The sequence below is a fragment of the Bos javanicus genome, chromosome X, assembly GCF_032452875.1.
Source record: "Bos javanicus breed banteng chromosome X, ARS-OSU_banteng_1.0, whole genome shotgun sequence".
Classification (NCBI taxonomy): domain Eukaryota; kingdom Metazoa; phylum Chordata; class Mammalia; order Artiodactyla; family Bovidae; genus Bos; species Bos javanicus.
Window position 1 is genome coordinate 128669334 of NC_083897.1, and position 15504 is coordinate 128684837.

The following is a 15504-nucleotide window of genomic DNA, read 5'->3' on the forward strand; positions in this document are numbered from 1 at the left end:
ACTTTTCACTTTCATGCATTGGAGAAGGAAATGGCAACCCACTCCAGTGTTCTTGCCTGGAGAATCCCAGGGACTGCAGAGCCTGGTGGGCTGCCGTCTCTGGGGTCACACAGAGTCAGACATGAGTGAGTGACTTAGCAGCAACAGCAGCAGCAGTAGTTCAGTATGGGTGGAACAATTGGTTAAGTTAGTATTATGCTGCCCTTCAACACTGTGCTTTTCTTCTCAGCAAAAGTACCCTTTTATTATATAAATACTTGCATTTTTATTCTGCCACGTATAAAATCTCATGTATCCATAATGGTGCTTATTAAATGCAACACCCATCATACAGCCTCTTATAGCTAGGACCTTATTTTCCTCATGTGACTTTACATCTCTCTTATGGCATTTTTCATGTACTGCTGCTTATTAAAGCTATATGTTTTTCCTCATGTCCTTCATCTACCCTCACAAAACTGGATATTGAGGCTTTTATTTTGAGGATAAAAACTGAGTCTCATTTTTCTGGATATACCTGCAATCAATGTCTTAGAAATGGCAGAGACTTAATGAGTATTTGTTGATAACTAGTGAAATGACATGGTGACACGAGAATGTGAATGTTTCAGAGATAATGAAGTGCCTTAAAAGTCCAAAGGGAATTTTGTTTTGTATATAAAACTAAGATGTAATATTAAATTTTTCTCTAAATGTAATATACTTGATACTAAAGCTATAATAAACATTCTTTACCTCAAATTACCAAATAAACTTTCTTATAAACTAACATTTGGAAAAAAAATATAGAGTGGATACTTCAGACCTAAAGTCACAGTGATTTGATTATGACAAGAAAAATATTTTCCATAATAATATATAATATCCATAATATCTATAATATCCATAATAATATATACCCATAGTAACAATGGATATAGTTGCTATTTGTTGTAGAAATATTCTGTTTCATCATATACATTATAGAAACAGTTAGGAAGGTTTTCTAGAAAAATATAAAGTCCAGGTTTTCCTTTCTCAATATTTAATAGAATATTTTATTCACACTAAAGTTCATGGACCTTTAAAAATCCACCTATACATCTGATACCAAGTATGTCATATTATTAAAGATAATATGTTTTTCACATATGCTGAACTACAAATAGTATCTTCCTGATTGTCCAGGTAGCAAAATTCAGTGTCTGTAAACAATGGCATGTCTTACTAGTTTAAATGCAATCCCCAACTTGGACACTGAAATGTATTTTTCAGCACAAACAGAATTAAAATGGTCCAACAGAGTTTTTAAGGTATCCCAAGAGTTTAAAGCCACATGCTCTGCTTTCTTGTAGACAGGGCTTGTGATTGCTTTGATCAGGTTGAAGCAGATACCAAGGATTCTTGGGTAAATGGCAACATAAGTGGGCAGGTCCTTAGACAATGGGTTGCCCAGATTAGGTACACAAAGGGCTTTGGGGTTGGTGTTAAAGAAGTGACAGTCTTCCTTTCCTCTTTGTACATAGAGTGAAGAAGTCTCTGATCCCTTTAGGACATTCTCTAGCCTATCTGATTCCTAAACAATAGGTAGTGAATTATTTGACCAACAAATGAAAAGACTCTCTATGGTTCCAAGTAGCCAAAGTTACAAATAAGCATAAAAGAATGTAAGCCTATCAACTTAGACCTTTACCTCTGTTACAACTGTATTTGAAATTATAAAAAAGCATCTCTAGAAATACAAGTAGGAAGATAGGACATTCTTAAAATATTTTCAAAGTTATTATCCTTCAGAAGACAAAGTAACAGACCCATTCATTAACAATTACACACACTCCTGTGTAAACACTGGCTCTTACTCATGGTTGTAATGTTTAAATGATACCTATTCACAAAGTAAATTTCAAAGAGGCTTGAAGTGTGCCTATATGAATGTCTGACGATATGAGTCACACCATACCCAAATGTTCCTCTGCTCTTTTTAAAAGCACTAAAGAGACAATTCAATATACAACCCATCACATTCAGACTAATGACACTGTGTCTTTGCCAAATGTTTTGGTGCTGAGATATTACAGTGCTCTGTTCTCCTGCATTACTGAAACATTTCAAAACATTTCAGAATTAATGAATTTTGATACACAGTATCTTTCAAAGATCCTAGAATCACTAAATTTAAGTACCAATCTAAAAACTTCACCTAAACTTATTTTTTTCACACAATATATTTGTGTGATATATTTGGAGATATCCTAATTTTGCTTTTTCACAATCATTCATTTAGTGAGTAGAAATAGAGAATTACCCATGGTTCAAATAAAGAGGAATATAAGCTGAAAGGTATGCATTTGGTTAAGGAACTAAATGCAAAAAAAAAAAAATTACTTTAAATTCCAGCATAGAGGACTTCTCTGGTGGTCCAGTGGTTAAGAATTCCGCCTGTCAACGCAGGAGACATGGGTTTGATCCCTGGTCCAGGAAGATCCACATTCCATGGGGCAACTAAGCCCGTGTGTCACAACTACTGAGCCTGTGATCTAGAGTCCATACATGCTCCACAACAAGAGAAGCCACTGCAATGAGAAACCCGTGCACTGCAACTAGAGTAGCCCCTGTTTGCCACAACTAGAAAGCCCATGTGCAGCAACAAAGACCCAGCACAACCGAAAATAAATAAATAAGTAAAATTAAAAAAAAAATTCCAGCATGGAGTAATTTAAATAGGTAATTCAGAGTATTAGAAATGACCCAAGGTTCTATCTATTATAAATGAAACCTTAGTACTGATTATTTTTTACAAACATGACTAGAAGAGATAATTTGGGAAAAGATGAAGGGAACAAACATTCAAAAAGAAGGAATTAAAAAGTTTTATTTTCATTACAGGGAATACTCCGCAATTTTATGTCTTTATTCACTGAGCCACTCTTCATCTCATGGCCTCCTTAAGTATTTATACAATGAAATAAGACTTTATTAAAGCATTTGTTTTTTAAAGGCAAGTTTTTTATGTGGTTTAATTTTACTGTAAAACTTGGACCATGTTGAGCTCCTCACAATTTGAATTTACACATATGTTTTGGTAGCTAATATTTTCATGTGAATTTCACAGTCACATATATAATATACGTGTGTGTGTGTGTGTGTGTGTGTGTGTGTGTGTGTGTGTGTTTTATTTAAGAGAAAGCACAGAGAACAGTTTCTCACCGCTGAAGATGGATAGGGAGTCCAAGAGAGAAAACCAACTTGAAGACTACAAGAAGTACTTTGTTTTCACCTATTGTACACCACCTGCTTGGAGTCTTTCTCTATAACCAAGAAGTTCTGAGAGTTAAATCAGAATTTCTTGATTGACTCATGAGGAAGCTCATGGGAGGAAGAAAATAATACGCATGATTTTTTTCCATTTAGTTCTACAGATCACCCACATTGTTTTTACCAAAGGTGATAGATACATTTCCACATCCTGTTACTTGCATTATCTTCTATTACCTATCCTGTTACCTATATAAACTGCACCTTTGTATCATTGGTATCTCTGCTTCTGGTATAGTTTAGCATTTTGAGCAACTCAATATACCAACTCAGTATGGTATTTGGTAATATTTTGGTCTCTGAAGGTCAAAAGTTTATTTTGAGGGGCTTCATGGTTCACATTTGTATATGCTATAGGAAACTAAATCAAAGCCCATTTTATTCTTATTTCATTATCATTCATGGTATTCTTTAACTTCTCCAAAACATAAAATTCAGTGAGTATAAAAGCCTCTGCTAGGGAGACACTGAGAAGGAAGACAATCATGTAACGGTAAAAGAATGTGGGGATGAATCTTTGGTCATATCACAGAGCTTCATTACCCCCAAAATCAATGGGATATTTTCAAAGAACCATAATAATACAAGTTTTTAATTAGAATTTTTATAAAGATACTTGCATGGGTTAAATTTTAACTTAATTTTATGTTTGCATATATATGGAAATTTTACATCTCAGCCATTTCTTCCTATGTTTCATTTCTGTTCTCCTTGCAAAGACATTGAAAATGTGTATTTTAAAATAAAGAGTCTTAGTCACCAAAGCTAAGGGATGAAACACTGTTATCTAAAAATCTATACATCCTATTTGTAAGAATTCTGAGAAAGAATAAGAAAACATCTATATTTATGAAAAATTCAACTTAATTTAGGAATCCAAACAAAAATGTAAAGTAACCAAAGGCAAGTATTCATAAAGAAACATGTTTAAAAATCTATAACTTTTCTATAAATAATTTTATAATGTCATTTACTGGTAGACATTTAACAGATATGTGTATTTGAAAATACTAGCAAGTACTGCAATAGATGTCTGCATTTATCAAAACAAAACCAAAGAATGTGCATATATGCATTTATATAGCTAAATAAACAGTAGTCTACATCTTTATTAACAAAAAGTTTTAGTTTAAGAACTTCCGTAATGGCTATAAATACTTATTACTGTAGATGTTATCTTCAGAAATCATTTTATCAGAAATGCAACAACTCAGACAAAAAAGCTAATTCCTTGTCAGTTCTAAATGGGGCCCCATGAACTCTCTCTGCCATTTTTCTCAATTTAAAATACCCTTTATTGTCCAGTATTACAGTAATAAGATGAGAGGAAATATGAAAGTGATGAGTAGTTACATGACCTAAAATTTCAGCCACAATGTAGCTGAGAATGTTAATTTAGTGGCTGAAACCTACATTTGAATCCTAAGGCTAAATAACTTAAAAAGAACTTAACATTATTAAAATTATCTCTTGAATTTCCCATTTTATGATGCTCTAATGTATTTCCCTTTCATGCAATAATTTTTTATGTTTATCAGGCAGCTGTCATCTACTAATTGCCCACCTCTATTATAGACATAAAGTAAATCAGGGGACTGTAACTGACCGACTTCTGACTTTTTGATACATGTAGGAAAAGGGATATAGTTATTGACACTGATTTACAAATGAGCTGCACACTTAAAATCCAGAGTAGGAAAGAACATCAGCCAAGAGATACATTTTGAACATATAAAATAAACACTTATGTGGATACATTTTAAAATTCCATGTAAAATAATCAACCTATTAATTGTATGTCAACACCGAAAGATGTTTCTTATAATAAAAAAAAATTAGAGCTAACCACATTTAGAACCAATTAGTCTTTTCCTGGTGGAGCTAGGAAGAATTATATAAATTAGAAATAAGTCAGGATGCAGTGATTCGCAGAAAAAATAAATTGGTTCACAGGAAGTTACCAATATTAAGGTATCATACAACTTATCTTCTTTATATAAAGACTTAAGATAATTTTAGTTTGATAACAGAAAAATCATAAAATATTATATTAGATAATAAAGTAATGAATTTATTTCTCTAGGGATAATAAAACATAATTTATATAAATATGTGGCCGTTCAAAACCAGTTTCCACACATTCTCATCAAATCCACAATATTCAATGTAAAATAAAAGAAACTATATCCTATACAAAGTAGAATCTGAAATAAAATTTTACTATGAGGAACTGAAATCTTGGATGTATTATTTCTTCTAATTTTTGGCAAGTGTCTTTTCATGTTATTTTCCCCTTCCAAAAGAAAACAATTAACTTGCTCTGTTTTAGAATACCAATTTCTTAGAATCCTAACAGAATTATTTTAGGATATTATCATAACCATTTATTAAGCAATATGTTAAACACCATGCTAATATACTTAATCTCTATACTCCAGCAACATCTTGTGTTTACAGGGATAAGAAAGCAGGTGCACTGCAAATACTGCCATTTGAGTTTTCAATACTTTTTGTTGTAAGAAATTATAAGATAAATATTTTCTCTTTTGAGAAAGGAGAACAGAAGAAAATAGGCAAGAATAAAAAAAATACTGAAAACAGTGAAGAATGTAGGAGAAATAGTCAAGTGAGAAGAGATGAGGATGGTCAAGTAAAGAAAACTAAGTTAGAAGAAAAACTTAAAAAATAAAGACAACAATTATACATATTTAAAAAAGAGAGAAAGCACATTGGTGTTAGCCAATATTGTGGTACTGAATCCACTCAATAAACTACTCCTTCCAGGCAACAGGATAAGGGCAGGGCAGGGGTAAGGGATTTTTGAGTTTTAATGGGTCACCATACTCTCCATCCATTCTGATTACATTGGCTTCCCTTTCAAACAATACTCGCCTATTGTTGTGAACTCGCCTATTGTTGAAGGAACAAGAGGGTGAAGAAAGAGTCACAAATGAGAGACTAGAGTGAGAATAAGAAAATAAAGGAGACACTGCTGAGAATTACATAAATGAAGTCAGAATGACCTTTCCAGATAACTCAATAGTCCTTTATCTCGTTCCCTTCTCCCACCCCCTATGACATCACCTGCATTCTTGTTCAGTAATGTTTACCATTTAGGGGGTAACAAAACCCACTAGTTTATAGTGTTCGTCTTCCAGCTCTTACTGATCACTGTCAAGCATCCTGACTGTTTGTTGTAGGCTATCTTCTTCTTGACTATCCCAACCTGGTTATTTTCCATTCCAGAAGGCTTTATAGCCCCATCTATTGAACCCTTTCTTGCCATAATGTAGTCACCAGGTTCCAGAAGACTTTCCAAATAGTGAATATGTTTTAGTATACACAAAAAATAAAAGGAAAATTTTCCAACTGCTCTTTTTTTTCAACCATCACATACCCCATTCTTTTCAACTGATATTTCTAAGAAGAAAGTATCTGTTTTTAGTATGGATAGACTTTTATAACACTTACACACCAAAAACAGCAAAGACATGAAATTTTAACAGATTCATTAGGAATATGCCCAAATAGATTGAATAACTATAAGTAGACTCATCAGCTAAAATAAAAGTGTTAAAAGTGCATCATGAGGGCAGAGTTGCTGGTTCAAACTATGCCGAGGTATCTCCCAGAGAGGAATGTAGTGGCAGATGAAGTGGAAAAAATCTTGGGAGATTCCAGCAGCCTTTGAGGAGTTGGATCTTCACTGGCAGGGAAGACATGCAATAGGACTCAGTCTGCTTTGCTTGGATGTTCATGATTTTTTCTTCTTCCTACCTGGCAGCCAGTTTCTCAGCCACAGAAGTATGTTGATTAGAAAAGCTTAAAAGCCACTTATAATAAAGAATATAGCAACGTGAAAAAGGACATAAAATTTCCAGTTTCTTTTTAAATAAAAAATATATATATATTTTAAAGAGAAAACTATAAATACACACACACATCTAATAGAACATCTTGAAGATATACCATACTAGCAATTTCAAAAATAGTTTTTGAATTCATCTGTGATTATTCAACTTTCTCATACTCTTAGGGGAAAATTTCACATTGCTTTTCTAGGTATTTTATAATAAGAAAAGTAGTCAAATTTTATATTGTACATTACTACCTATAACAATAGGAAATTTTATAATTATAGAAAAATACTGAGCTAATAACATTCAAAACATAAAATTGAACATTACTCTTTTCATTCTTGAACCTATATTGGTATAGCATAATATTGGCAATATCTCACTATTCTGATTAGTTAAATACTGGATTAAAATATGTATTTTACAAGCATTAGGCAATATTTTAATGTAAATATATCATAACAAACCCTTAATATCCCTGGTTATGATTGCAGGGACAGAAGGGATAACTGTAGACTACAAATAACTTACACTTGTTTCAACTAATTTATCGATCTATCAAACCTTTTATAATAACAACACTAAGATAATGTCCATTCCCTCACCTTTGTATATTGTCTCGTAAGAAGTAAAGGCCACTGCACAGACCACAATGGGGGCAATAGCAAGAGAGGACACAGTAGGGTGCATTTAATGAAAGATACCATTCATGCACAAAAATGGCTCAATTTGAACAAAAAGAAGGCAATCTGCTAATTGATCACATTATTAAGGAAGGTCACTTTGATGGAATTCAACATAATTTCCTGTCAGACAATGTCTCTATTATCATCCAAAATCAATTTGCAGGTTGCAGTAGCAGTCTGCTAAGGACTTGGACTCCAGTTGGCCCAACCGTTGTAGTAGATAAAGGGAGGTTGGAAAGTTAATTTCTGTGGAACTTCTAACACCTGCCTGGCATTGTGTTTTATGTATCTTGTCTATCTGGAGGAAAGGAGTGAGTGAGGATGTAGCAGTAAAGTTAAATTTCAACCCCATTTCTAATTTCAATTAAGCTGAACCACTATCCAAGTTATGTAAATTCTCACTTCCTCTATTTTCTACCCTTGGCTCTGCGTAACCTCTCCCTGAATCTTAAGATTTACTTACAGGATTGTGGGAATTCCTCCCCTTTTGTTTGATAATCTTACAATTTGAGTTTGGGGAGGGAGTATAATAAAACTGAAGTAAGAGCATGGACCTTGGAGTCAGTGAGCTTTGAGCTGTGGGTGGGTTAAATAATCATTCAGTCTCCATATACACCTTCTTCACAGGATCATTGTGAGGAGTATATAACATAAAATATGTGAAGGACTTAACATGATGCTTGGCACACTGTAAGAACTCAGTAAGTGTTGGCTCTGGTTATTATTATTGAAAAGATAAATAGTTATCATGACTCACTTAAAACTATAGGTCAATTTCAGAGCAAAAACTGAAAGCAAGTTCCTCCAACCATCATTCTGTGTAGTTTCTAATATTTTAGAATATTCCTGCAATAGAAAGATGTGTTGACACATTCTCACAGTATTTAAATATCACCAATCCATATAAATTTTATTGGTTCACTTTAAGTCTTTTAAAGACTTTCATATTCAACAGGCATGAGAATCTTTGCTCCACAAAGAGTATCCTTTTAACAACTTTATTTCTCATTAGAGACTAATTTCTATCCTCTTAGTATTGACCAACTGGAAATAGGTCAAACTATCCAACAGACATCATATTTGCTAAGGTCACATTGTAGAAGTGGAGGCAGTGTGAACATCAGAAGGAGGAGCTGCCAATCTACTTAAGCAGCTCTTTTATCCCACTGCCCAAATCCTCATCCTAAAGGACAAGAAACTTTACTCAGGACAATCACTTTTTACTGTATAGTTTCTAGTCATGAGAACTTACTCATCATCAAAACTGTCACAGAGTGGAAAGGCTCTGTTGATTACCAATATTCTCCATTAATTAGCCTCAACTAGCTAACAATAATTAGTATTAACTTTATACCCCATACATATAATTTTTCATACTTTCATTAACTTTTATTCACTTAGAAAATGAACTTATTGAAGAAATATCATAAATTTAATTATCAGTGTTCAGGAGCCTCTCCAAGATATTACAAACTTCTCATTCAAACCAAATTTAAAATAGCATCTGCCTTAATATCAGAATCACTGAGAAAGATCAGACTTTTCACATGAGTCTTCTTACTCTCCAAATATAGCCTTTCTTCTATGACTAGAACAGGCAAAACCAAATTTAGTTAAAAGGTACAGCAGGAAATAATTACTTACTCTGAAGAGTCAGTGAGTAACAAATAGAACATTTACCAGGAAAAAAAATGTTTTTCTTTTAAAATGTGGATTATAAATCAATAATCAGATTATTTTAATGTTAACTTCACTTTTTAAAAACCATATATTTTATTTTGGCAGAGACAGAGCAATTTAGATAGAAACTAGTCCAAAATGAAAATCATATGATGTTAATTTTAAAAATCTAAGATTAAAAAAAAAATCTAAGATTAAGAAAAATTGCCCTTGAAAATCTACCACAGGCACAGAATGTCACTGTCATTCTCAGCCTAGAAAGGGAATCATAAGGTTCAAAGAACAAAAAAAGAAAAAAAAATTATGAACTTATTCAGTTAAGTGCAATAGTTTTAAAACTTAAACTATAGTTCTCTTTTGGGAAATGAACAGCCAATTCAGCTACTAAAATAAAAAAAAATGACATGAAAATAAACCAATCTGCCAGATACTTTAATGAACAATGTTAAAGTAGATACATGAATGTATGGTGTTATAAAACATATCTACTAGGTAACCTGATAATTTTTTAAAATGAAACTTAAAAGTTATACTAAAAAATTTGAATTTGTATGCACTGTCACTGTAATTTCTATTCCAAAATGGTCATCCCAGTTCATGGGGTAATATTATCCATACAGAATTGTACATCTAACATCAGCCACCACCAATACATCCTCATGTTATTTTAAAACAATGCCTTATGAAATTTCTTAAGATAATTAAGAAAAATAGTCATTCAATTATTTTTCAAAAGGCTATTTAAATATTTTGTACACAAACCGGCGTTTAATTTCATTGTATTCTTTTAAAGACTTAAGCAATCTTTGTATTAGTTCCTCCCACTGACTTGTAAGGTAATTATACATACCACAGTCTGATGATTAACTTGAATCACTTCATCCCCAGCATGGATCTTCTTGCACCGATCTGCAGGTGACTAAATTAAACATAAAGGAAATGGTAAAGAACATAAGTTTTATCAATCATTTCCTCTCTGTGGAAACACTACCATAAGTTCACCCCTTTAAATCAGATCAAGAGCTTAATTATAATCTTCATAAAATTAAACTAAAAAAATGTTACTAATATTTGATATTTAATTCAGATGACCATTTTATCTACTACTGTGGGCAAGAATCCCTTAGAAGAAATGGAGTAGCCCTCATAGTCAACAAAAGAGTCCAAAATGCAGTACTTGGATGCAATCTCAAAAATGACAGAATGATCTCTGTTTGTTTCCATGGCAAACCATTCAGTATCACAGTAATCTAAGCCTATGCCCCAACCAGTAATGCTGAAGAAGATGAAGTTGAACGGTTCTATGAAACTCCAATACTTTGGCCACCTGATGTGAAGAACCGACTCATTGGAAAAGACCCTGATGCTGGGAAAGATTGAAGGCATGAGTAGGGGACGACAGAGGATGAGATGGTTACATGGCATCACCAACTCAATGGACCTGAGTTTGAGCAAGCTGCAGGAGTTGGCGATGGACAGGGAAGCCTGGCGTGCTGCAGTCCATGGCGTAGCAGAGAGCAGGACATGACTGAGAGAGTGAACTGACTGAATACTTTGATCTACTATTTGTATTCTATGTAAAACTAATGACAGAAAGTAGGAATGTAAGACAATATATAGATATTTATGTTGTAAAAGACCATTATCTTTCTGAGACCATTAGGGAAAAATAATAATGGCAAACTGTAAACAGGCAACCCTCTCAGTAGTTCTACTGGGCATCTGGTTCAAAAATATATATGTCAAAACATATCTTTTAAAACTTTGGTCTTTTTCATTTAATACAAATAATTCACATTAACTTCAGCAAACAAATATTTTCAAGTACATCTTTATGATCTGCACCAAAGCTTTGTCAACTAATGATTATATCGCTAATTTATTTCATCATTAATACCATCAATTCTGAATAAATGAGAAAAGCAAATTGAAAGGATAGCCATTAGCTCAAAGTTACATTAAATAACATTCTTTTCAGTATCTAACTACAAGAGAATCCTATTTCTAATGTTTTATGCAGCATAATACATTGGCAAAACCACATTAAATAAACTAAAATGCCAATATTTCTACAGGATGTAACAATTTTATCATTTTTCCTCTTTATTCCCCAAAGAGATTAAAAACAAAAACAAACAAGAAAAAAAAAAACTAGTAAACTAATATTGCCAAGTTTTCTGAAGTTTTTAGGAAACTGAGATTTAAGATAGAAATTTCCTAATACTGTAAGAATTTAAAATACTGTACAATTCTTTATTTTTCCCTCTAATGACTATTATGTATATTAGACATTTTAATGATAATATGCATATGGGCTTTTGAATATACAGAAAAAGTATTTTATGAAAACAATGTATTTGTGTATTTATATGTGTGTTAATTTATCAAACACAACTATAAATACTGTAATACAATTCATTAATATCTATTGAAAGGAAAAGAAGGATGATATGGTGATAGAACTTGCAAAGTAAAATGCTACTTTTAAGACACTGGAATAGGATTTTCTTTAAAAAATATTTATAGTAGGCTAGAATTCAATTCCATTTATTGAAGGAGTAACACAGCCCCACAATTAAGAGGGTAGTTTACCTAGGATGTGAACCCAACTCTAAGAATAGTGTCACAACAAGAAAAAAACAAGCATTTATTTCACAGCACCTACCAAATCAGACAAGACCATGTAACATTTCTGCAAAGTCTGTAAATAGAGCTGTAACTACAGAGTCTGTTCCTGTGCTATTTGGCTTACAACTGATCTTTTTAAACGAGTGTATGAAAAAAAAAATCAAGTCAGTGGCTCTAATTCATAATGTAAAAGAGCTTGATAGTTGCTACATAAAATTCAAAGAAACTGAAACAACTTTTTGCACAGGAAAGTGAAAAAGGAAACAATTCATACAAAGTATAGACTTTCAGTGTTAAAATTTATCCTAGAGAGAGTTTATCCAAACCCCTAATTTTACAAAGGAAAAACTAAGAAACTAGGGTACAGCAAAACAAAATAACTTCCCCACTTAGTGAGCAGCTTTACTAAGACTCAACACAGATCGAATGATAAATGATTTAGGGTACCAAAAATAGTGAAATACTTTCAAGAAAAAAGAATTAAATGATGAACTAGTAACATATCATTTATATTTGAACTACTCATAGAATCAATCCTTCTTTGGTCATTTATCCATTTATAAAATATTACTAATTAATATAAACAATGCATAGTGCTCAACTTTTTTTTTTTTTTTACAGACTCCATACAATGTAGAGAGATATGTTTTGATCAATTCTTCAAGATACAGTTAGTTCAAAATAACCACTTCTGTGATTCCTTCCTTGTTTTTATTTGGCAGTATTTACTATTCTTTCCTTTGTCCATCTATGCAAATTTCAGTACCTGTTTACACAGATAAATCTGTACTTGTATGCCTTAGGGGCAGCAAGTTAGTTTAATTTAAAAATGTTTTCAATATCTAGTTTCAAGTCTGGAACACAACAGACATGAAGCAGAGTTCTGCTAAATGAACAAATGATCAAACAAATGATCAAAGGAATGTACACACGAATGAGAATGATCAATCAGTGACAAGAGTATAGTTTGTAAATATCTTACTGCATTTAAAAATGTTAAACAGTTGACAATATGCAAATAACATATTCTTGATCTCATTTAACTCTTATATTTAATAACAATGAGATGCCAGTACAAAACTGCAACTTCAATGTATTTCACCGTTCAAAAGAAACTAAGTGAAGTGGAGGGGGAAAAAATCAACAAATGGTTAAATAGGTGTATTAGATGAAATAATGTCTTTTTAAAAAGAAAACGCTGGTAAAATGTTGAGAACAATAATAACTTGAGATTTAACTAATTTCACCTCAGTCTTCTTTGAAGGAACATGCTATAAACGTGATTTGTCAGAATTTCTAAAATAAAAATATTTGAAGCTCAAAACCTGCTTAAGAGAGTGGGATGGAAATCTGGGACAACCAAATGCAGAAATAATGACTTATTATGCAACTCAAATCTATTACAGTGATCATGTTAATGTCCAACACAATCATTTAACCTTTCTGTAGCTCTTTCTTTATAGTACAGTTCAATTCAGTCACTCAGTCGTGTCTGACTCTTTGCAACCCCATGAATCGCAGCATGCCAGGCCTCCCTGTCCATCAGAGACATTACTTTGCCAACAAAGGTCCGTCTAGTCAAGGCTATGGTTTTTCCAGTGTTCATGTATGGATGTGAGAGTTGGACTATGAAGAAAGCTGAGCACCAAAGAATTGATGCTTTTGAACTGTGGTGTTGGAGAAGACTCTTGAGAGTCCCTTGGACTGCAAGGAGATCCAACCAGTCCATTCTAAAGGAGATCAGCCCTGGGTGTTCTTTGGAAGGAATGATGCTAAAGCTGAAACTCCAGTACTTTGGCTACCTCATGTGAAGAGCTGACTCACTGGAAAAGACTGATGCTGGGAGGGGTTGGGGGCAGGAGGAAAAGGGGACGACAGAGGGTGAGATGGCTGGATGTCATCACCGACTCGATGGACGTGAGTTTGAGTGAACTCTGGGAGATGGTACAGTCTTTCATATTTATTATCTTATTTAATTTTCACAACAACCTAGTAAGGTATGCAGTACAGATGATATATTATTCACGATTTATAGTTGAGGACGGAGAAGGAAATGGCAACCCACTCCAGTATTCTTGCCTGGAGAATCCTGTGGACAGAGGAGCCTGGTGGGTTGTTGTCCACAGGGTCGCACAGAGTTGGACACGACTGAAGCAACTTAGCATGCATACATGCATGGTTGAGGAAATTAAAGCAGTGAGAGTGTAAATGACTCGCCAGAAATTACACTGCCAACAAAATCAAAATTGGGTGTACAGCTTAGGCCTAACGACTCTGACCTACTGCTTGCAGTGGAGCATGTGTCAAAACTACCTGTTAAAGGAGAATCTCTTCTTAAAAAACAGACTGGTCTCCAGAGCTAATTCAGTAGGTCTGGGGTGGGACAGTCCCAAAGCAAGCTGATGCTGCTGGTCCAGGGATGGACTTCACTGTGAAAACGGGCTGATCTATACCATGCTACCCCTTCACTGAATAAAGTTCAATTATACTTCAAGTATTCAGGAAACCTGACTTATCTGATGTTTCTTTCTTACACAATTTAAGTTTCCTAATAAAACTACACTATTTGTCAGATGGAGGTGGATTCTTTTAGATGTCACAATAACTTGTCATGAATCAGAAAATACTTAACAAATCTCTGGCTTTGAACACAAAACATCTGATTTACTTCAGATAAATAGCTATTCTCAACCAAAAAAAATGACTGAAATTCTCCCCAAATCAGTGCTTACTAACTCAATATGTCTTTTTAGTTGTATATTTTAATCTGTTTATTTCCTCAAAAGTCAACCGGAATTATGTAAGTGCCATAAGTCAGTTAACAATAAAAGAAAAAACATACTCCAAAATTTGAAATGTTAGAATACTTACATTTTCTGTAGTTCCAGTAATTACATGGAGGCCATCATATGTTGATTTAATATACATACCCTAAAAAAAAAAAAAGACAGCATAGGAAAACAAATGAAAACTGAAATATTTTCAAGGATATTATAACCTCATTTACAAAACGAATTGCCCTATCAAGTTAAAATTGCCATTGCCCCAGGGATGAATCCATGATTCAATAAGGCTGTCTTTAAACTTTAAGAAATTCCTATCTGAATGTTCTGGCTTCTAAAGTTTGCCTGAAGAAGCCTGTACTCAGCTTAATCAAATGATTACTTGAAAAGTGAACTTAAAAAATGCATCATGGTAATTCAATATCCCGAAGAACACAGTTCACTCTCCTCAAAATCCATACTACATGTGCTGTGACAAAATAAAAGTTACAATGGGAAGTTCAAATATTGGGATATTATTAGTTTATTATACTTGATACATATTACACAATAAAAAGTAGGTTTCTATAGAGCCAC

At 33.2% G+C, this 15504-nt stretch overlaps 1 protein-coding gene across 6 annotated transcripts in view; it reads right to left on the reverse strand.

Annotated features, from left to right (window-relative positions):
* Positions 1-15504, reverse strand: part of CNKSR2 (connector enhancer of kinase suppressor of Ras 2) — a 286598-nt gene that overhangs the window by 132246 nt on the left and 138848 nt on the right. For all 6 annotated transcript variants that reach the window (XM_061407935.1, XM_061407936.1, XM_061407938.1 and 3 more), the window contains exons 7-8: positions 15017-15076; positions 10368-10436 (exon numbers count right to left, since the gene is read on the reverse strand). In XM_061407935.1, coding sequence (XP_061263919.1) covers positions 10368-10436; positions 15017-15076 — 129 coding nt within the window. The remainder of the gene's footprint in view (positions 1-10367; positions 10437-15016; positions 15077-15504) is intronic.